General features: G+C 44.3%; 2 protein-coding genes across 2 annotated transcripts; both read left to right on the plus strand.

Moving 5' to 3' along the window:
* The first annotated feature begins 26 nt into the window (after positions 1-26).
* On the plus strand, positions 27-3,562 carry LEPROTL1 (leptin receptor overlapping transcript like 1). Its single transcript, XM_031596739.2, has 4 exons — positions 27-140; positions 322-397; positions 1,361-1,547; positions 2,611-3,562. The coding sequence occupies exons 1-4, from the start codon at positions 125-127 to the stop codon at positions 2,725-2,727; spliced, it is 396 nt and encodes a 131-aa protein (XP_031452599.1). The 5' UTR covers positions 27-124; the 3' UTR covers positions 2,728-3,562.
* Positions 3,563-5,298: 1,736 nt separating this feature from the next.
* Positions 5,299-20,051, plus strand: SRP72 (signal recognition particle 72). Its single transcript, XM_090139061.1, has 19 exons — positions 5,299-5,545; positions 6,427-6,547; positions 9,623-9,746; positions 10,146-10,289; positions 10,574-10,685; positions 11,830-11,861; positions 12,477-12,601; positions 12,694-12,751; positions 12,933-13,064; positions 13,475-13,603; positions 14,110-14,182; positions 15,405-15,469; positions 15,907-16,006; positions 16,699-16,798; positions 17,384-17,461; positions 18,124-18,261; positions 18,505-18,542; positions 18,842-19,001; positions 19,796-20,051. Exons 1-19 carry the CDS (start codon positions 5,434-5,436, stop codon positions 19,968-19,970), a joined length of 2,016 nt encoding a protein of 671 aa, XP_089995187.1. The 5' UTR covers positions 5,299-5,433; the 3' UTR covers positions 19,971-20,051.
* The last annotated feature ends 1,363 nt before the right edge of the window (positions 20,052-21,414 follow it).

Genomic DNA, 21,414 nt, shown 5'->3' on the forward strand with positions numbered 1-21,414 from the left:
GGCGCGAAGGTGGGGCGGAGCGCAGCCCATGGGAAGGGGAGGACAGCGGAAGTGATTGCCCTCCTCTTCCGGGGGTGAGGCTGGTGACGTAGTTCCGTTTCCCGGCAGCGGGACGCGCAGCGCCATGGCCGGCATCAAAGGTGTGTGGGGCGGGAGCGGCTGTAGCCTACAGGCGTCTGGGGGGGCAGAGTGAGACCCGGCCCGTGCGCGGTGCTGGCGGCTAAAGCGGCAGGGCCGGCCCGTCTCCGGGGCTCCTCTCCGGTCGTTTGCAGGCTGCAGCTGATCGCAGTGCTCACCTGTTGTGCGTTTGTGTTTCCGCAGCTCTGATCAGCCTGTCCTTCGGGGGAGCGGTGGGACTGATGTTCCTGATGCTGGGCTGCGCCCTTCCTCAGTACAAGTAACGTGTCTGCTTTTTGCAGCTTCGTGTTCTTTGACACGTCTGGTTGCAGAGTGGTTTGGCTCATAATTATGAATGAGTGATTCATCTTGTGTGTGCGAGAGGCTTGTTTCTATGCTGGGTGAAGCGACATCTCACACAGCTGCAGCTGCTGTCTGTCTGCTTTTAATATTGATTCCTCTCTCTGCTTCCTAGAGGCAGGAAGCAATAGATGAAGAGCATGAAAAGTCAGCTCTATGGTTTTGATTCTGCAACTTAAATCAATATGAGATAAATATCAAATTTGCTAGTTGTCATTTACAATTTTCCAAATACATGACTAGCTTTCTTATGTCAGCTCTCTTCTGTTATAAAATCTGGGCTGGTGGCACAAACTCTTAGCAATGAGATCATTACAGTGTCATACCTAAAATAACATGATTTAAGTTTCGCTCAAACCATGCATAGCTACATTGACATGCCTGGTGAGCTGTGGGCAATAAAAAATATGATGTTGGTTGAAAAGATGAAGCAAAAAAATACATATCCAATGGTTTGGAGCTCTATGGCTTCTGTGTATTGGCAGAAAACAATACTCTGATCCCATGCATGTACTCAAAGTTCACATGCAAAAATAAGCTGAAGACTGCAGAGGTCTCTCTGCAGTTCAGAAGTAAAGCTGACATGTTAAACTTAGCTCTTAAGATTATCATGCAAGGTAGCATTAGATTTAGGCTTGCTTAGTGAAACCTTGCTTCATGAACATCCTCTGAATGAGGTCTCTGTTGCTACTGTTGAGGTCAGCTGGAGCATAGCATGTTGGATTAATGTAATTTTATTCCAAATTGAAGGGATTGCTTTGCCTGGGCTTGTGCCCATCTTTCCCAAATGTGGGAACTGGATGGGAAAAATACCTCACATTGATTTTTGGGAAGAGCAGAAAATAAGTGAAGTTAATATTAACTTTCCTTCTTTCTTTTTCAGCCAATACTGGCCACTGTTTGTTCTGTTCTTTTACATCCTTTCTCCTATCCCATACTGCATAGCAAGAAGATTAGTAGATGACACAGATGCTACGAGTAACGCCTGCAAGGAGCTGGCTGTATTTCTTACAACAGGCATTGTTGTCTCGGCATTTGGACTGCCTATAGTGTTTGCCAGAGCAGAACTGGTTAGTAGTGTTTCAATCTCTGAAAATATTCTTTGCTAGAAAACTTTTTTTTTTTTTAAATTAATTGAAGGTTGAACTTTCATGCACTGTGCAACTTCTGTAAATACATACTTAAGATGCCTGTGGTGGAAACAGGAGTTCCTTCAGAAAAAAAGAAAGCAACTTAGAAATAAAAGTATGGCAAAAAAGACATAGTTGCCACTTGCTTTATGTGGTTGTGGAATAAAGTCAAACATCTGATGTGCAATGCAGAAAAAAATGAGCATGAAAACTTAGTAGGCCAGTAGCCAAATACAAAAGTTCACAGAATACCATGAAGGCAATTTGTAGAATAGTTGAGTTAAAGAGGACCGAGTATAACAGTGCAGTTTAGCGATCACTTTGAAGGACATGTGATCTTATTTTTTTAATCTTCTGATTTGTCATTATGTCTTTCCCAGTGCATGACTTTCCACTAACATCCTTTAAAAGATGACTTTGACTAGGATTTCAGAGAATACTAAATAAAAAACTATGGAATGTACATCTCAATCAAGAACAGCCCCGCCAGTCAGTTTGAATGCCTCACACCCTTTGGCTACTCTCCTTGGAAAACATTCACCTGTGTTTTTTGTTATTGTTACTTGTACATCTGCTGATATTTTGCAGGCCTTCATCCTTCGCTGTCTTTAAAAACAAACCAACCAAAAACCCAACCAAAACCAAAAAAAACCAACAAACTCCTGTGACTAGCAAGTATGGCTGTGGCTGGGCTCTGCAATAATTTGATGCTGTTGCCTAGCCTCACATTACTGTTTCTGGATGTAAAACAAAATGTCCTTGCCTGCTAGCTGGCACTTTGAAGGAGGCTAGAAGAAAGCGTAGTGCTGCTTGACTGACTATGATTTGGCTTACCTTAAAGGGTTTGACCAAACCCAGCCTTCTTGACATAATGAGGTACTTCTTGTCTTTCATTGTGGATCTGTTGCTGAATTTTTGTCTATAACGTGACATGAAAATGTTACATTTTGTTTTGTCAGTGTTTTGTTCAGGGTATATCTAACTAAATTCCACTTGTTCACAGATTTACTGGGGCGCATGTGCACTTGTTCTTACGGGAAATACAGTCATCTTCGCTACAATCCTAGGATTTTTCTTGGTCTTTGGCAGCAATGATGACTTCAGCTGGCAGCAGTGGTGAAAGGAAGATGCGAACTATCATAGACATCTTGTCATTCAGTGGCCATCCATACAAATGAGAGAATGGGCAATAAAGAGAAGTAGTGTAGCAAGCCTCTCCAGTATTTTAGACACTCCTTTTTCACCTTGTTTGTTCTGAGTGTACTACTGTTTGGCTGATGGGTTTCTAAGTTTTTATCAAGTAAAGAGATAGCTGATTTCATTTTTACCTTTAGTATCTTTTAGGTGGTCTCTTAGTTTGTCATTCTTGTTCTGTTCAGTGTTTATGTGAAGCTTTAAAGCTGAAACAAGAATGTTAAACTTGCTTTGAAACCATGTTTTAAAGTTTTATTTTAGCATTAATACCGTGCTTCATTTTTTCTAATGTGGTGATTAAATTATATACAAACTGAACTAAGGTAAGCAATTGTACACCACCACTGTCAGTTACAGATACACAGCTTGTTATAATTTTAGAAGAGGCAAGGGTGGGTGTGTACCAGTTACAGACTTTTTCTTCTGCCCGTACCTCAAACTGGGTGATGAATGTTGATAGCCTTCATTTAAAGAAAAGGCTGAGAAGCAGGTGGAGTTATTTGGGAAAAGTCCTCAATTTAAGCACCGCTAGCACTTTACCTGCTTCGTTATTGGTTTTTGTGTGGATGTGACATTCAAATACTCTGTAAATGTGGTAATATTATGACATGCAAAACCAAATTGCGTTGTAGGGGGAGGGGAAAATGATACATAAATTCCATTTTTTTTAAAACAAATATCTTTTGAATTCTATTTATAATTGTTGTATTGTTTTGAACTTTTATGTTAACTTTTTACCATGAAGAGGGTAAAATGTTCATTTATGGAACTACTGCTACGTTTTAATTTGAAGCATATACAAAACTTTTCTCCTTCCTCTTTTTAATTTATTTTATACATACCATGAATGGAATAAAACTTTTCAAATGTAAATTAAAACTTTGTTAAACTTGTTTAAGAATTTTTTTCCTTCCCCCCCTGTACACAGACTTTTTTTTTTTCCCCTTCACACAATGCAGTTGATGCATGACTTTTGGAAGTCACTGGCTGAACTGACTTTACTGACTGTTCATAAGTTCTTATGCGCTTTGAGTTAATAAGATTTAATGTTATGTCTGTAATTGTAGACTCGCGTTCTGTAAGATTACACATGTATCTTCAAGTACTTAAGACATTTCTAGCATACCTCTCAACTGTCTGGATTTTTCATTAAAGAAGCTTGCCATTAGACATTTCATCTTGAGGTAGTGAATGAGTGCTAGTTAACCAAGTTCAGCTGTACCACAGACACTGATAAACTTGACCAAACCTACTGCTAAACTATATTTTAAAGTTTTAAGAAATTTACTGTGCATAAAAGCTGCTGATTGCTTAGATGTTACATAACAGTGGAGCAGAATGAAAAGGCACAGGATAGCAGGCCTTAGCTGTAATGTTTGTACGCTGACATAAATACAAAGCTTGAATATCTGAATACAAATAGTAATTATGGCAACATATTTGATAGGACCCTAAAACTTTTTACCAGCAACTAGGGACAGCACTGCTACTTTGTTAAAGTCATCCTGTCTATGAAATCAGAGCTCAATTTTATCCATACCAGCAGAGAAATAAATAGGTGTCAAGTGCAGAAGCCAGTCAGCAGCAGGAAATATTTCAGCCATGACTTGTGTGCTTCACCAAACTGGCTGTGATTGTGACATCCAAAGATGATGAAGGGCTGTAAAATCATTCATTTCCTGACATTTTGATGACACTTTCGCATCTCTGACCCCCCACCCAAGCAATAGATTCTTCAAAAGAATGTTCCAAATTAATGGCTAAGTTGGCAGTCTTTGCTCTTCCAAAGGAGGAACACTTCAGATTGGCACAAATCTGAGTTTACTGTCTCCTGGTTTGTGGTTAGGAACTGTGTGATTGACCCCACTAGCCTGCTTCTCAAAGGCAACAGTACCCTAAATTTCCAGGCTGTAGAACCATCTGTGTCCTTTTTGGACATGTATTTTTTTTTTTAGGGGGGGTATGCTGCAGCATGACATTCTTTCATTTGCACACCAACTTCACGCAGCCCAGCTCTGCTTTACGAGCCAACAGTTGAGAGGTGTGATCTCCCCTTATAGCAGGCACTGAGACAGCACTGCCATCCTAAACAGCACCAATTCTAAGTGGCAGTCCGAGTTCTATACATCTAATCCAGAAATACTCTGACAATAAAGAGCGTTTTGTTTCAAGTACTGATGGTGCACTTTCTTTCTTTAACACGGTAGTCACTCCCGCTGAAGAAACAGCAGCAGGTGACTCAGTCCTCAAGCGAGTTTGTTTCATTTGCCTTCACGTACCGGTGCTGCCTTTCCTTGAAGAGACGGGGCCACTTCACACGTGCAGACTATCAAACCCCCGTTCATGAGCTCCTCCTGAAGAGCTGGAAGAAGAATGAGGTCTCCTCGAGCCCAGCTCCCTCAGCCCGCCTTCAGAGGAGAGGTGCTCCAGCGCCGAGCATCTTCGTAGCCCTCCTCTGCTGTGACATACATTCATTCCCGTACAGCTGCTCCTGCCGGCCGCCGCTAGGGGAAGGGGAACGCTCTGAGAAACGGAGGGAGGAGCGCGGGCAGCCCTTGCCCACGCTCGGGACGTGGCGGTGCGGCCTTTCCGCTTCCGGGGCTGCTCCCGCAGCTCTCCTCCCGGCTCCGAGATGGCGGCGGCGGCTGCGGGCGGCCCCGGGGCGGCAGCGGCGCTGTGGAGCGAGGTGAACCGCTGCGGCCAGAACGGCGACTTCGCCCGCGCGCTCAAGTCCGTCAACAAGAGTGAGTGAGCCCGCCTGCCCGCCCCGCCGCCGCGTGCTCGCGCTGCGTTGGGGCGGGGGGCTCGGGGAGCGGGGCTGCCCTGGGGAGCCTGGAGGGAACCGAGCCGCCCTCCTCAGCCAGGAGCGGCGTGTCGTGTCGGCCTTGCTGGGTTTTGATCGTGCTCCCCCCGCCCCCCGGAATTGAAGCGCCCTGCACGGACGCGGAAAAGGTTTCTCGTGTCATCACCCGGCGCTGCCGAGCACACCGCTGCACCGCGTCTACACGTACTTCACCTGAGCCAACGCATCGCAAGCTTTCGGTGAAGATGCGTGCCCTAATAGCAGCGTGACCGAATAGCCAACCTGAACCTCCCCTGCCACAACTTGAGGCCATTCCCTCTCATCCTGTCGCTGTTACCTGGGGGCAGAGGCCGACCCCCACCTCACCACAGCCTCCTGTCAGGCAGTTGCAGAGCCATAAGGTCTCCCCCGAGCTCCTCTTCTCCAGACTGAACAACCCCAGCTCCCTCAGCCGCTCCCGTAAGCCTTGTGCCCCAGACCCTTTCTTCCTGACTATGCCCTACGTGGCACTGAGACAGGTTTTGGCACTGTTCTCTGTCTGGAAGTGAAATGCCAATGAAAGGTTTGTTCAGGTGTGTACAGCTCCTTCAGTGCAGCTCTGTTCCAGGCAGGTTACCATAGCAGTCCGTTCTGTTAAGTTCAGTGCTCGTATTGAGCTCTTTCACACTGGCAGGGTTTTCTCGTGAGCAAACCACGCCAGAACCCTTTTAAAATGATGCAACTGTTAGATGTTTTTCTCCAGCTTAAACAGTGTATGGCACTTTAAAAACTTTAGTCTGTCTGCTAGTTAGATCCTTCTGTTAAAACTGTTATCCCCTCCAGTTCTGCAGATCAGCAAAGACGACGTGACTGCACTTCAGTGTAAAGTGGTATGTCTTATCCAGAACGGGAGCTTCAAGGAAGCCCTCAGTGTAATTAACACTCACACTAAAGTGTTGTCCAGGTGAGTTGTGTCTTAATGTAAGATCTACAAAATATTAAATTGTGAGTCCCTGATAAGTCCTGCAGCTTCACTTCAGGTGGAGGGAACTAATCAGTGATTAAAAAAAAAAAAAAAATCAAGAGCAGGAGGTGCTCAGAGCCATTGCAGTTGGGGTTCTCAGTAAAACACTGATTTACTCTGAGTGTGAGAGATAACCTACATTAATCTGAGGTGGTTTACTGGCTTGGTTTTTTTCAGTAGCAGAGATTGTCCTCTATCTAGTTCAAGGTAGTATCTCTCTCCATTAGGAAATTTTGCTTTTTGATGTGGGTGAGCACCATAGTTGGTGGAAGGGAAGGAGATAGTTCTTGTGGGAGCAAAGAGAAGAGGGAGAAGCCCTTAGTAGCAGCAAGCTGTTAGCTTTGCATGGTATTTTCATCTGTAATGATAGAATATACCACAATAGTCAAGGTGGCAAAGCCTTTAGCTACTGCAAATGAGAACAAGCCCAAACACAGCAACTACAGACATAGAAATGGAAGAAAAGAGCCACATACCTTTGGAAGGCCTCAGGTAGGTAGGAACCAGTGAGAGATACCCTTGCCTCCACTGCCAACCCTTAAATGAGATCTGGGAAGGGGTGGATCCTGGCTCTACCTCTTCCAGTCACTCAGGTGGATTGCATGCACCTGAGCTCCCCTTGGTTGGCCCTGCCTTCTCACCAGGTGCTGAATCACTGGTTCAGGTTGTGACTTAGCATTTCTGCTACGTCATCATACTTCTCTTTGGGGTCATTTTCTTTGCCATACTGATGGTATTACTTTTACTGTCAGGAGAGTGTAAGCCATTTGTACATGTTCTCAAAATCAAGACCTTGAAGACAATTGTGTTTTAGTACAAGTCAAGTTTCTGTATCTCCTTTTGTGTCATTAAGCAGATTTAATTATCTTCCTAATAAAGATGCTCATTGTGCAATGACTGAGATAAGAATTGCTGCCCAAGAACTGTGTGGCAGCAACAGTTTTCTGTTTCAGATACTGTTTTTGTTAAGGAGCTTCCCAGAAAAAATGCACTGTAGTATTGAAGTAGTGAAGTGCTTCCATATTCATATTCACATCTGAATATTGTCATCTTATTCACAAATCACTTCTTTCCTGGGATGAAAGAAATCTAAGTTTGTAGGTTGTTTTTTGATATATGATGGAGAGGAGAAGTAATTTTCCTAAATTTAACAGGCTTCAAATTCTCCCTCTTAAGAATCACAGAATCATAGAATGGCTTGGGTTGGAAGGGACTTCAAGGATTATGAAGCTCTAACTCCCCTGCCACATGCAGGGTCACCAACCTCCATATCTCATATTAGACCAGGATGCCCAAGGCCCCATCTATCCAACCTGGCCTTGAACACCTCCAGGGACGGGGCATCCACAACCTCTCTGGGCAGCCTGTTCCATTCCAGCACCTTACCACTCTTATATTAAGGAACTTCCCCCTGATATCCAACCTGAATCTTCCCTCCCTCAACTTAAAACCATTTCCCCTTATCCTGCTATCATCTACCCTTGTAAAGAGTTGACTTCCCTCCTGTTTATAGGCTCCCTTTAGGTACTGGAAGGCTGCAATGAGGTCATCCCACAGCCTTCTCTTCTCTAGGCTGAACAAGCCCAGCTCCCTCAGCCTGTCTTTGTAGGGGAGGTGGTCCAGCTCTCTGCTCATCTTTGAGGCCCTCCTCTGGACCCTCTGTAACAGTTCCCTGTCTTTCTTATGAGACCTGGGCACGGTACTCCAGATGGGGCCTCACAAGAGCAGAGTAGAGAGGGACAGTCACCTCCCTGTCCCTGCTGGCCACCCCTCTTTTGATGGAGCCCAGGATACCATTTGCTTTTTGAGCTGCAAGAGCGCGCAGATGACTCATGTTAAGTTTTTCTTCCACCAGGACACCCAGGTCCTTATCTGCAGGGCTACTCTCAAGGACTGCTCCTCCCAGTCTGTAGTTTGCCTGGGATTCCTCTGGTTCAAGTGCAAAACCTTGCACTTCGCTGAGTTGAACGTCATTAGATTCACCCAGGCCCACCTTTTGAGTCTGTAGAGGTCCCTGTGAATGGCATCCCTTCCTTCCACCGTGTCAACTGCACCACTCAGCTTGGTGTCATCAGCAGACTTGCTTAGGGTGCACTCAATTCTGTCATCGATGTCATTGATAAAGACGTTAAAGAGCACCGGTTCCCAAGACAGACCTCTGTCTGGGGGGACACCACTCATTACCAGCCTCCACCTGGACACAGAACCATTGATCATTATCCTTTGTCTGCGGCCTTTCAACCAATTCCTAATCCGCTGGGTAGTCCATCCATCAAATCCACATCTCTCCAATTTGGAGATAAGGATGTGGTGCAGGACCATGTCAAAGCCTTGTGCACATGTCCAGGTAAATGACATCGGTCGCCTTCCTTTTATCCACCAGTGCTGTCACCCCATTATAGAAGGCCACCGAATTGGTTAAGCATGACCTTCCCCTGGTGAAGCTGTGCTGGCTGTCTCGGATCACACACTCATTCCTCATGTGATCTAGCATGTCATTCAGGAGGATCTGTTCCATGATCTTCCCAGGCACAGAGGTGACACTCACTGGCCTGTAGTTCCCCAGGCCCTCCTTGCTCCCTTTCTTAGAAATGTGAGAGTGACGTGACCCTTTTTCCAGTCACTGGGGACCTCACCTGACAACCAGACTTCTTAAATGTGATGGAGAGTGGCTCAGCAACCACCTCAGCCGGCTCCTTCAGAACTCTGGGATGCATGTTATCTGGCCCCATAAACATGTATACAAGTTTCTCGCTTGCCAGTACCACCTGTCTCTGTGTCCTACAGGAAAGGTGGTGGTTCTTTTGCTGTTTTGAGGTTGTTTAAGATTTTTACAGTACTCAACAGATAAATAATTCAGTAACCTATGATCATGTGCTCACCTCTGGTGTTTGGCTTTTTGGGAATCTAGTGGTCTGTGACTGATAAGGGCTGCTTAAACAATTGTGTTCACGTGGGTGAAAGCTGATGCATGAATATTCCAGCCTGCTATTAACCTTTGTCTTGTCTTTGCAGTGATGTTATTGCCTTTGAGAAGGCCTACTGTGAATACAGGTTGAATCGCATTGAAAATGCTCTCAAGACCATTCAGAGTGCCAGTCAGCAAACAGACAAACTGAAGGAGCTTTATGGACAAGTGGTAATAACAAACTTTTCTTCCTGGTGGCAGTTGTATATGCTGAATGCCTTGTCCCCCTGCACTCATTTGGGACAAGTCTTCTCTTGGTTGCCTGAGAGACTATTAATTTAACTTTTCTCATTAATCTGGAAGAAAGCTGTCTAAGAATAAAACCACTTAAATTGCTGCTTCTAAAGAAGCTATTTTAGGAGTAAGAATTCTGGAGTCTCTGTGTAGGTATCCGTTCTCATTGCTTGAGTCCTAGAAAATCTCATCTATAAAATCTGCCCTTACAGGTAGATGCAAACATTTGTAATGTTCAACCTGAAACATATGATGCTCTGTTGCAGCCAGTCTATGAGGAGGGAGAAAGAAGGCAGGGAAATGCTATTCTGATGGCTAATCCCTTGCTGTTGTCAGTTGTACAGGTTGGAGCGTTACGATGATTGTCTGGCTGCATACCGGGATCTCATCCGCAACTCCCAGGACGAATATGAGGAAGAACGAAAAACCAACCTCTCTGCTGTTGTGGCAGCACAAAGCACATGGGAGAGAGTAATGCCAGTAAGTGAGTTGCTCACTTGTTGATTGCCTCTTACTTTGTTGCGCAGTGCAAAGGAAAATACTATGCACTGTGACTTAAAATTTGCCAGTTGCACGTCCTTGTAAAATTAGAAATTCTGTAAAATACAGAAAATGAATTCTGTAGAATTCTGTAAAATACAGAAAACATAGTTTTTCTGTAGCATATTTATTTTGCAAGGAATAGTTTGAGTGTATCTGAAAGTATAGCTTGTGTCTGTAGCCAGTATAGATCAGTTGGTGGTTACGTTTGCTTTTCATGCTAGGAAAACTTGGGCCTTCGAGAAGCTACCTACGAGCTGTGTTATAACAATGCATGTGCATTGATTGGACAAGGAAAGCTGAATGAAGCAATGAAGAAATTACAGAAAGCAGAAGGTAAAATCATGATGGAGTGTTAAAAGCTTTGTGCTTTTTCTAGGCATGCTTAAAAACAGAGAGAAGGAAGTTTTATCTCTTGATTAACGTCAGAATTTTTTATAGGTGTCCAGATGGTTCTTGGCAGATCTGGTGTTTATGTAGAAGCATTCCTCTGCTGCTTTTTTCCAGAGCCACATTACATGTGGCATCTTCTGGCTCTCTTTCAGACCCCTGATGGAGGTTGAATTCTTTTAAGCGGTTTTTCTGAAGTGGGAAGTAGATTTAAGTATCATCTCTTCTCATACCTCATTCTTAACTCTTGGTTTTATGAGTGCATATATACATATTTGTGTGTATATTTATATATGACATGCATGGTCTGAATTAGCCATGATACCAGTGTAATACAAATGAGGTTTCCTTTTTCTGTGAAGAGCATTTTTTTTCAGTAGGGTGAAAGGGAGATTGTGGGGTGTGGGATTTTTATGTTGTTTATTTTCCTTTTTTAAAAAGGAAAGCTGCGACAGAAAATGAGTTTTTCTGATCTATTTGCTCTTACAGATAAATAGGTCAGTTCTGCCCTGATTTTGCTGATAGATTAGCAACTCTCCCATACAACTATTCTATTGCACAAGTGCAACTCTTGACATTAGTGAATCTATATGTATGCTTTTATAATATTCCTTTGGAGAGCAAAACAAGTAACGTTCTGATGAGGTACTTGAGAAAATTAAGTGAAAGTTAAGTGGTCTGTACTGAAAACTGATAGAATTGCTTCCCTGTAAAGGGTGGGCTTAAAGCACCTTAATTGACTTTGGTAGTAGTTAATACTAAGAGCTGTGTGAGCCTGTGTGATGGAATAGATCAGCAGCTAGGTTCAAAGAAATTTGTTCAGGAAAGAGAATGAGTGTGTGACTCTGCTCTCAGTAGGCAGCTTTGGGAGAGATGGTATCTCCTCTGTTTTTGATGTTTCTTCAGAATAATCTTGTCTTCTCCTTCATGGTCACTGCCATCATCCTGTAGACTCAATTGCCTTTCATAATGCTACAGAATTTTGGATTCAGCATCTGCAAGGGATACACCGAAACAGTTTATGCTTCTAGGCCTTTTTTTTTTCCCTTAAGCCTTCTAAATTTCATTCTTCCCTTTGTTTTTCTTCTAGAACTGTGTCGCCAGTCACTCTCAGAAGACTCTGTAAGTTTTTGATGTTGTTATGGAAAGTTTGCTTTGCACCAACACGAATGAGGCTGAGGTCATGCTGTAAACAGCCAGATGACAGCCAAAGCCGATTTACAGTATTACTCAGCAAGACTTGCCACTGCTGCTGGTACCAACTTGTGAGGCTGGGGCAGCAATTGTAGCTGTTGCAGAAGTGCAACACAGCAAGCTGTTTGCTGCTGTGTTCCTTGTGTTGTTGCCCGTACTGGTACAGGCAGTATGGGTACAGTTTGAAATCTCCCTGTGTCCCATTTATGCTTGTATGAACATGCTGAGCGGGTGATGGGAAACTTAGGTGACTTGTACTCACTGTTGTTGCTTCAAGCAGAGGGGCAGGTTCAGTGCACAAACTAAAAGTACCTTTGAATTCTTACAATAGGAGGTGAAGCTTTCTTTTTTTCTAGTTTAAGCCAGATACACTTGCATTTGTACTGCGGCTTTACCTGTAGTGGCTGGGGTTCTTTGCTGCTTACATGGCTCAAGAGAGCTCATAACATTTGCCTTCAGAATGCTGAAGCCATGGGAGAAGTGCTGAGATTGCAGGTTGTTATGTTTTTTTTTAATTTTACTTTTGCTTTGATTTTCTCTCAGGATGTGACTGAAGAAGACATTGAGGCTGAACTGGCCATTATTCATGGTCAGATGGCATATATCATGCAACTGCAGGGTCGTACAGAGGATGCTCTACAACTCTACAATCAAATAATTAAGTTGAAGTAGGAGCTTTTCTAAAATAAATGCTCATTCTTCCACCTGTAGAGAGACCACTGTTCAATAATAATGTGCTTTCTCCTTTTTTTATTTGCAGGCCAACAGATGTAGGACTGCTTGCTGTCATCGCAAATAACATCATCACAATTAACAAGGTATTTTGCTTGCTGCTTTCAGTGTGGCCCTTTCTTGTGGCTACTCAGCCTGTTTGTCTGCTTCTATGGAGAAGGGGGATAATCAGGAATGGCTTTTTCCTAAAGAGTAGTTAAATCACAGATTCAAAGCCTTTTCAAGGAATGTAGCGAAATCATCTAATCATGTGTGATTTTTCCCCAGGACCAAAATGTTTTTGACTCAAAGAAAAAGGTGAAGCTGACCAATGCAGAAGGTGTTGAGCATAAACTCTCCAAGAAACAGCTTCAGGCAATTGAATTCAACAAAGCTTTGCTGGCAATGTACACTAACCAGGTAGGAGAAACTGATCTGCAGTAGTTGGTTACAGCCTTAGCACCCTCCATGGTAATTTGATTAGACAAAAATGGATGTGCAGCCTATCTGGCAGAAGGTGTGACTACTTGGCTTAGGCACATAAGTGGGGGAAAAAATATCCCTTAAAGAACAGAGCAGCTTGTTGAGTAGTGACTTGACCGTTGCTGCAGCAGAGGCAATGCAGTGATGACTCGGAGGAGAGAGACTGAATGTGTCGGGTTATTAGATCCATCTGAACTGGTAGTAGGAGGTTTTGTTCTTGGTTCTTTGTATCCATTTCAGGGAATTCATTGCTAGCATTTCATCGTATTAGGTATAACTGGAGGTCAGGCCAGCATTAGGTGCTTACAGAGATTGAACAAAATGTATTTTCTACTCCTACCCCACAGGCAGAGCAGTGCCGAAAACTGTCAGCAAGCCTGCAGTCACAGAGCCCTGAGCATCTGCTTCCTGTGCTAATCCAGGCAGCCCAACTGTGTCGTGAAAAGCAGCATACAAAGGCCATAGGGCTTCTGCAGGTAGGTTAAGACAAAGTACTCCTTTTGTCTTGCTCCCCTCAAACTTAGCTCTATGTTTTCTTCTGTGCTATTTCCCTTTTTTTGTCTTGTTTAAATTTCCAGGGATATCTGACTGTGCTTATAATAGTTTAGTTTAATGCTGCTGGAAAGCATTTACACCTAAATAAACCATGCTTCTTTTAAAGGGAAAGTATTCCCTTGCACCTGATATTTGTAGATTTCTTCGAGGATAAGTAGTGGGTTCTGTGGCTCTGTTTGCAAGCAGTCTACAACAGCCCTCCTGCGGAAGTAATGAGTGGTCTGGGATTGTAATCAAAGAGGACAATGGGACACTGGCAGTTTGAGGCTCTCTTCTGCTGTATGCTGAAGTCTGCCTGTGCTGGAAAGATTCCCTTGGCTCTTGCCAGCTTTCTGTGACTGAGCATAAGATGTGGCTGACATTATCTTGAAGAAAATTATCTTGATGCCCTAGCACATGTTGAATTGTTCTATCCTTTGATCCTCAGGACTTTGCAGAGCAGCACCCTGCCAATGCAGCTGAGATCAAGCTGACGATGGCCCAGCTAAAAATTGCTCAAGGTATTCCGCCTCCTCCTTTGGGAAAGTGTCAGCACATTATAATGGTGTGAGAGTTGGGGGAAAACAGTCTTTAGGGCAATCTCTGTTGCAGTTACTGTTGTGATAGAGTGCAGAACAAAGATGCTTTCAGTCAGGTATTCTAAATATGGTGCTATGGGGGGATAGAGCTTAGTGCCCGAATGTTGAGGTTACACAGATCCCTGGCAGAGCTGCCCACAGTTTTTGTGAATCGTAGAATGGCTTGGGTTAGAAGGAACCTTTAAGATCATCTTCTTCCAACCTCCTGCCATGTGCAGTGTTGCCATCCACTAATCAGGCTGCCCAGGGCCCCTTCCAACCTGACCTTGAACACCTCCAGGGATGGAGCATCTACAACTTCTCTAGACTACCTGTTTCAGCCCCTCATCACTCTGAGTGAAAAATTTCTAGTCTAGATCTACCCTCTTTTTGGTTTAAAGCCTTTCTTCTTTGTCCTATCACTATCAAACCATGTAATGAGTCGATCTCTCTCCTGTTTAGAAGTTCCTTTTAAGTATGGAAAGCTGCAGTGAGGTCTTTCCTGAGCCTTCTCCAGGCTGAACAAGCCCAGCTTCCTCAGCCTTTCTTAGAAGAGGTGTTCCAGCCCTCTGATCATCTATGTGGTCCTCGTCTGAATCCCTACCAACATCTCCATGTCTTTCTTGTGCTGGGGGCCCCAGGCCTGAGTGCAGCACTGTGAGTGGGGCTGCACGAGGGCAGAATAGAGGGGCATAATCACCTCCTTCGCACTGCTGGCAACTCCTCTTTTGATGCAGCCCAGGATACTTTTGGCCTTCTGGGCTGTAAGCACACATTGCTGGTTCATGTCAAGCCAGGACTGACAGGATTTAATGTGTTTTGGGTCAGGAGGCATCCTGCAAGCAGTGTGGGGTTTTCTGATGTTACCATTCCTGTACATGGTCAGACAGCACAGAGTTGCTTCTGGATGAAAAGAACTTGCTTGCAAAAAGCTGCTTCTGAACTTTTCAGACTGTGCCAAGAGCAAGAATGGGATCCCTTATGTGGAGGCTTTTGTCCTTCATTTCTGGAAATGAGGGAAATGTTTTTGAGAAGGGGATTGTTATGTCCCTGTTGTTTACTTTTGGAAGTAGTGGAAGCTCATAGGCTAGTCCCTTGTCCTGTCCAGCAGGCAGGGTGAACTGTGAACATGGCATTAAGAGCATGTTCTTTTCTTTCTTAAAAGGCAGCGTTACCAAGGCCTGTATGATTCTGAGGAGCATAGAAGAACTGCAGCACAAGCCTGGTATGGTAAGCAAAACTCCTTGCCCTGAGTCAACTCTAGTTGTGTTTAGGGTATAGAAAAATAGGTGGTGTCTGTACTTCATCACCTTGGTGCTGATTTCTTTTTTCATGGCTCTTTGGGTAGAGATGGGGAGGAGAAAAAGAGTTTCTAGAGAAACCATGTCTGATGGCAAGCAAGAAAGTGCTAAGACAAGAAGGTTCTCTCTATGAATGCAGTCCTAAGCTTGTACTGAAGGAAAAGATTGGTGGGGATGTTTCTTTGGAAGAACCCAGGTAGGAAAGTCATGCCTGGGTATCCTGCCTATGATAATAACTCCTTTCCAGGAATAGAGCAGAAAGCTCACATTGACCATTTTAGGAGATTTCGTAAACTAACTGCTGGCTCTCTGGTTACAGACCACTTGTGTGGGGATCTGCTTTAAGCCGCTCTTGAACATTTGCAGGTGTCTGCATTGGTGACGATGTACAGTCATGAAGAAGACATTGACAGTGCAATTGAGGTCTTTACACAGGCTATCCAGTGGTATCAGCAATTTCAGGCAAGTCAATACAGAGGAGGTAATGCAGTCATTTCTAGCTAGCATTGTGTCCAGCTCCGACCAGTTTTATGGTTCCACACAACACCATATGGTATGGAATGTCCCTTAGGCCAGTTTAGGTCAACTGTTCTGGTTCTGTCCCCTTCAAGCTCCATGTACCCAACAGCTCCTCTCTGGCAGGGCAGTGTGAGAAGCTGAATAGTCGTGGACTTTTTGCTCAGCAATAACTAAAGCATCAGTTGTTATCAAGAGTATTCTCATCCTATACATAGCACTATACCAGCTACTTGAAAGAAAATAAACTCTCCCAGCCAAAACCAGGACAGCTAGTCCAAATTCAGCTTTTCCTGTTGTTGCCCAACCCCAGCAGTTCACTCAGTTGGGATTTTGGAGACCTATGAGCTTGTATTTTGTGAGCGTTTGTTTTATCACTCTTTTATTATTCTAAGTGCATTGCAGAGAGGGAGAGTGAGAGCTATGAGTGTCCAAACATAGCAATCAGGCTTTCTCCCTTATTAGAAAGCACTGTGGAGTAAGCAGTCCTGCATTACAAATGCAGAGTTGGTCTATTGCTGTATGACAGGGTGCTAACTCTGTCCTCGTTAGCCAGGTGTCTGTGATATTAAAGCCAATTAGAACTGGTCTGTATGCTGTGAAAGCAAAGAACTAATTACAGCTTCTCTACCTTTCAGCCAGAGTCTCCTGTCCATTTGTCACTGATAAGGGAAGCTGCCAACTTCAAATTAAAGCATGGCAGGAAGAAAGAAGCAATCAGCGACTTGGAGGAGCTCTGGAAGTGAGTTGGGTGGTTGCCCGTAGACCTCTGCAAGCTTTCTGGTGTCAGGTGGCGTCTGACAGTGTTGGTTTGCCATCAGCCCTTCTTTAGAGTTCTCTTATATACAGGCTGCCATTCAAAGCCATATTTTTGAAGGGGATAAGTCATTTGATCCGTAGGTGACATTCACTTGAAAACCTGATTAATTTGTCCTGGAGGCCTGTTGTGTGCAGCGAAGGTTACTTTAATGACTGGGACATGTTGTTTTCTAGTCTGCATAAGCCATGGATATCTAAGTTTTCATTTTTATTATTTACCTGGTGGGATTTGAGGAGAGTGGGGTGTCTATTAAACAGCCTTTGCATCTGTAACTTGCAAGAATTTTGTTCTTCATTGCTTGCTAATGATACTGTGATGATATCTGCATCTCTGCTTGTCTGCATCAGTGATGTTTGGAGACTGCTCTGGTCTGGTGCTCTGGTAGAGACTGCAGATTGACATGCCTGTCCCCACAGACAGCAGATGTGCAGTAACATGCAGTATATGATGATGCCAAGTTCTGGAATGAGTGTGTGACTTGGTTCTTCTGTTTTTTGTTCTCCAAAGGCAAAATCCAAAGGATGTGCACACTTTGGCACAACTCATCTCTGCCTACTCCCTTGCAGACCCTGAAAAAGCGAAAGTGTATCCTTTTGACAGTGGTATATGTGGCATTTGGGCATTGTTTCCTTGGATTTTACTTGTGTGGGAAATTCAGACCCATTCTCACATGAAGAAAGACAAGGAACATCTCCAGTTGCACATGCAGGTCACGTTTTCTGGAGCTGCTTTATTTCCTAGCTGGTTTGATAACTATGAAATTCTAGGACCCTTTTATCTTTGGCCTCTTACTCTCTGAGATTTGGTAATTTAAGACTAAGGGAAACCAAGAATAGGAGTTTCTCCATTTTTCCTGTTGCTGTTTTAGACGTGGTAGTAATGCAGGGCTGTCCAACAAAATATGGCTAAATTCTCACTGATCCAAAGTATCAGGCTTCCTGTACAGCTTTTGTCACCTGGAACAAACAAGTTGCTAGTTTTGTCCTCCACCTCAAAAAATGGAAAAAAAAAAGAGTCAGAGGGCAGTGAATCAGCAGCTCATCCCAATTTGTGCAGGAAATTGTTGAGGGAGCTGGGACTAGCTCCTTAGGTCTGTCTGGTATCTATATTACCACCAGGCTAAGTTCATTCAAGCTGAAGTTGCCTGTTGATATCTGAACAAAGCTGGGTGTTTATCTTACTTGGTTGCCCCTTGCCTGTTGCATGTTAGCCTTCCTGGTTTGCATTCCTGAACTCCTCCTTTGTAGTCTTAGCAAACATTTGCCTTCCTCAGACACCATGTCGCTGAAAGTAGATGTTGATGCACTAGAGAACTCCCATGGAGCAACCTACGTTCGGAAGAAAGCTGGGAAACTCACTGGAGACAGTCAACAGAAAGAGCAAGGGTACAATCCACTGCTTTGGCTCTGGCATGGTCATTTTTTGGAAAGGCAGAAGAACCATACCTGTTGTGATGAGAGTATTACTGTAGCAGACAGGCTGGTGTGTAACTGTGTAACTGCAGGGAGCTTCAGGTAGCAGCAGACTAAGCTTTTAGAAAGATGGGAATGGTTTGGCATCTTCTAGAGATAGCATTTGTTTGACTTGTCTGCTATGTCACAGTGACTGTTTTCTGCCTTGCTTTTCAGACAAGGGGAGGTGAAGAAGAAGAAGAAGAAGAAGAAAGGTAAGTTGTGTTTCCCAGCTTTTGACAGACCCAGAGAGCTGGCCAGATTGTTTCTTCTGATAGCCAGCCTTGCGCTCCCTGGCAGCTGGAGCCCTTTGCTGAGTCTGGGTCTCACTAAACTCAGGTGTTCATGATTGCAACTTTTGTAGGGGACATTTCTCCACAGAAGTGAGAAGAGCACCTTGATAGGAGACCCCCAATGAAATGTGTTATGTGTTACTGGGCCCTGTGTGCTTTCTGTTGATGCTCGTCTAGTGAGCTGACTCCAATCTCATTGCCTGGCACTAACTGTTCTGTAGGAAAGCTGCCTAAGAACTATGACCCCAAGGTAACTCCTGATCCTGAGCGGTGGCTTCCAATGCGAGAACGTTCATACTATCGTGGACGGAAGAAGGGCAAGAAGAAGGACCAGGTTGGCAAGGGAACTCAGGGTTCAACCACAGCTGGTTCCTCTGAATTGTAAGTACCCATTGCTGGGCCTGGTGTGGGAAATGACTCCTGGGTGGCTAGGAGAGGTGTTCTTTCTGTGTCTGTTACCTCACCAGCTCTGGGTAGCACAGTTGAAACTGTACTTTGTAACTCGAACCTTCTACCAACTGCTCCTCCAGAAGATCTCTGTAGTTAACTGAAAACCCAAATGGTATGCTTGAAGGTATTAAAGTGCAAATAAAATGGAGAAGGAAGTACTTTTAAAATAATAGCAACACAAGGAACTGCAAGTTCTGTATGACAGTTTCTTATTTATACAGCTGTCTCTCAAAACTAAGGCATTAAATGCCTTTTGTGGTACTGTTGGTTTGAGCAGTGTTTGCCAGGAGAGCTGGCATAGAGATGCCTATATGCTCAATGGGGGAAAGAGGATTTTGGTCTTAAACCCCCATAACTGAGGGGACTGAAAGGGTTCTCTTGCATTGCTTGAGCTGTTACCTGTCTATTCTAAAGCTGAAAGCCTTGCTTTCATTGTTAGGGACTTCTGCTGTTGAATGAGCATCTGTTAGAAGTTGATTGCTTGCCCTTTGAGACAAGTTTCCATCATATGCTGACTCTCCTGCTGTCTATGTTGAAGTTCATCTGAGATGAGCAACGTCTCCTTGCATGAATGCTCTCACATCCATAGGGCATTCTGTTGCTATTTTATAGGGCAACTACTATTTTTTTGCTGTTAGCTTTCTTCTAAGCTGCTGCTTACGGTGCCACATCTTGCAGGTGGTTGTGAACTCATGTCGTGCCTTTTTTTCTTGTCTTCTCTGTAGGGATGCTAGTAGGACTGCCAGCAGCCCACCTACCTCCCCTCGGCCTGGCAGTGCTGCAGCTGTATCGGCTGCAAGTAATGTCATCCCTCCCAGGCACCAAAAACCTGCTGGTGCCCCAGCCACCAAGAAGAAACAACAACAGAAGAAGAAGAAAGGGGGGAAAGGAGGGTGGTAGAAAGCAGAATGTATAATGTGCACACATCAGAAGGTGATGTTGGTTGCATAATAAAGGTCAAAAGCAAGTGGTGGTAAAAGACTCTTCGTATCCAAATCTTTGTTGATGCTCCGGAGAGAAGAGAGCTGGTATAGGGCACCACATTACTCATCAGGTTGTCTTCCTCACACTTGTACCTACTGTGGCTTGTCTTCCTCCAAAACTGTGTTAGCACACAGTATAAACCAGACTAAGGAGCCTCACTGAGTGCGTTTGGGGGGGCTTCTGCATCTCCTGCTCTCAAGCAGGATGTTATGCAGGAGCAGCTGAGATGCTGTCGCAAGGGAGCCAGGCTGCGTAAAAAGGACAACTGTGTTACTTGATTATCCCTTGTACCTCTGTGGAACTGCGTTCTTAACTGTAAATAAACACAAGAGCTTCTAGCTTGTTTCTGAAATGAGATCTGTTCCATATGTGCAGCGCCAGGAGGCGCCTGCTTCCTAGCTTCTGCTCCCAACTGCTGTTTTAGTTGCTTGCAGAAATGACTTGCTGGGCCAGCATAGTGGATTTGTGAAGGATTGTTTTTGAGAGCAGCAAGCTCCTTTGAAAGTTCTCCAGTGCTTTCACCCACCGTAAGTTAGAAGATAGGTGGTTGGGTTTAATGTGTAGCCAGATCCCCCGTGAGGGACTGTGACAGCATTCTCTGTGGGTTGATTTCCATGTTTCTTTTAGGATTGCAACCTAAGGATCACTTCCTCTGCTGAGTCACACCTCTCCCCAGCAATCCTGCTGAATAGTGTCCTGCAGCTTGGGTGAGATGTTAATTCATAGCAGGGGATAGGACTTAATACTGTAGCAGAGTTTCATAGAATTTTTAGGAAAAGGAGAGAAAATAAATCTCATGATTCAAGATTGTATGGAGGGAACTGGATGTTAGCAAGTTCAAATGCAGCCTTTAAATAATTTGCCTCTCAGAGGTATGGAATAACCAAAAACATCTTGAAACAGTTACACTGCTCCCGCATATGCTACTCAGGGCTTCTAACAGAATTTTTCTGTTTCTGATGCAAGCACTGTCTTCAATGTTGTATCCCAGTTAGTCACTGACCACCAAACAGCAGAGGTGCATAGGGTGCTGAAAAAACAACACATGCTCTAGATAATGTGGGAGAGGATAACCTTAGGAGGACAGCAAGACTGTTACAATGAGACATTGGCACAGACTGCCCAGGAAGGTGGTAGAGTCACTGTCCTCAAAGGTGTTAAAGAACTGTGCAGATGTGGCATTGAGGAATGTGGTTAGTGGGCACGGTGGGGGTGGGTTGGAATTGGACGTGATGGTCTTGGAGGTCTTTTCCAGCCTTCATGATTCTAAACTAAACTACCAAACTGTGTGGTAGCTGACCTGACTCACTGTCCACTTTCCTGCAAACCAGCTCTCTTAGTCATGGGCTTGGCAAAGCAA

The sequence above is a fragment of the Phasianus colchicus genome, chromosome 4 (assembly GCF_987193195.1).
Source record: "Phasianus colchicus chromosome 4, bPhaCol1.hap1.1, whole genome shotgun sequence".
In the NCBI taxonomy this organism is placed as follows: Eukaryota; Metazoa; Chordata; class Aves; order Galliformes; family Phasianidae; genus Phasianus; species Phasianus colchicus.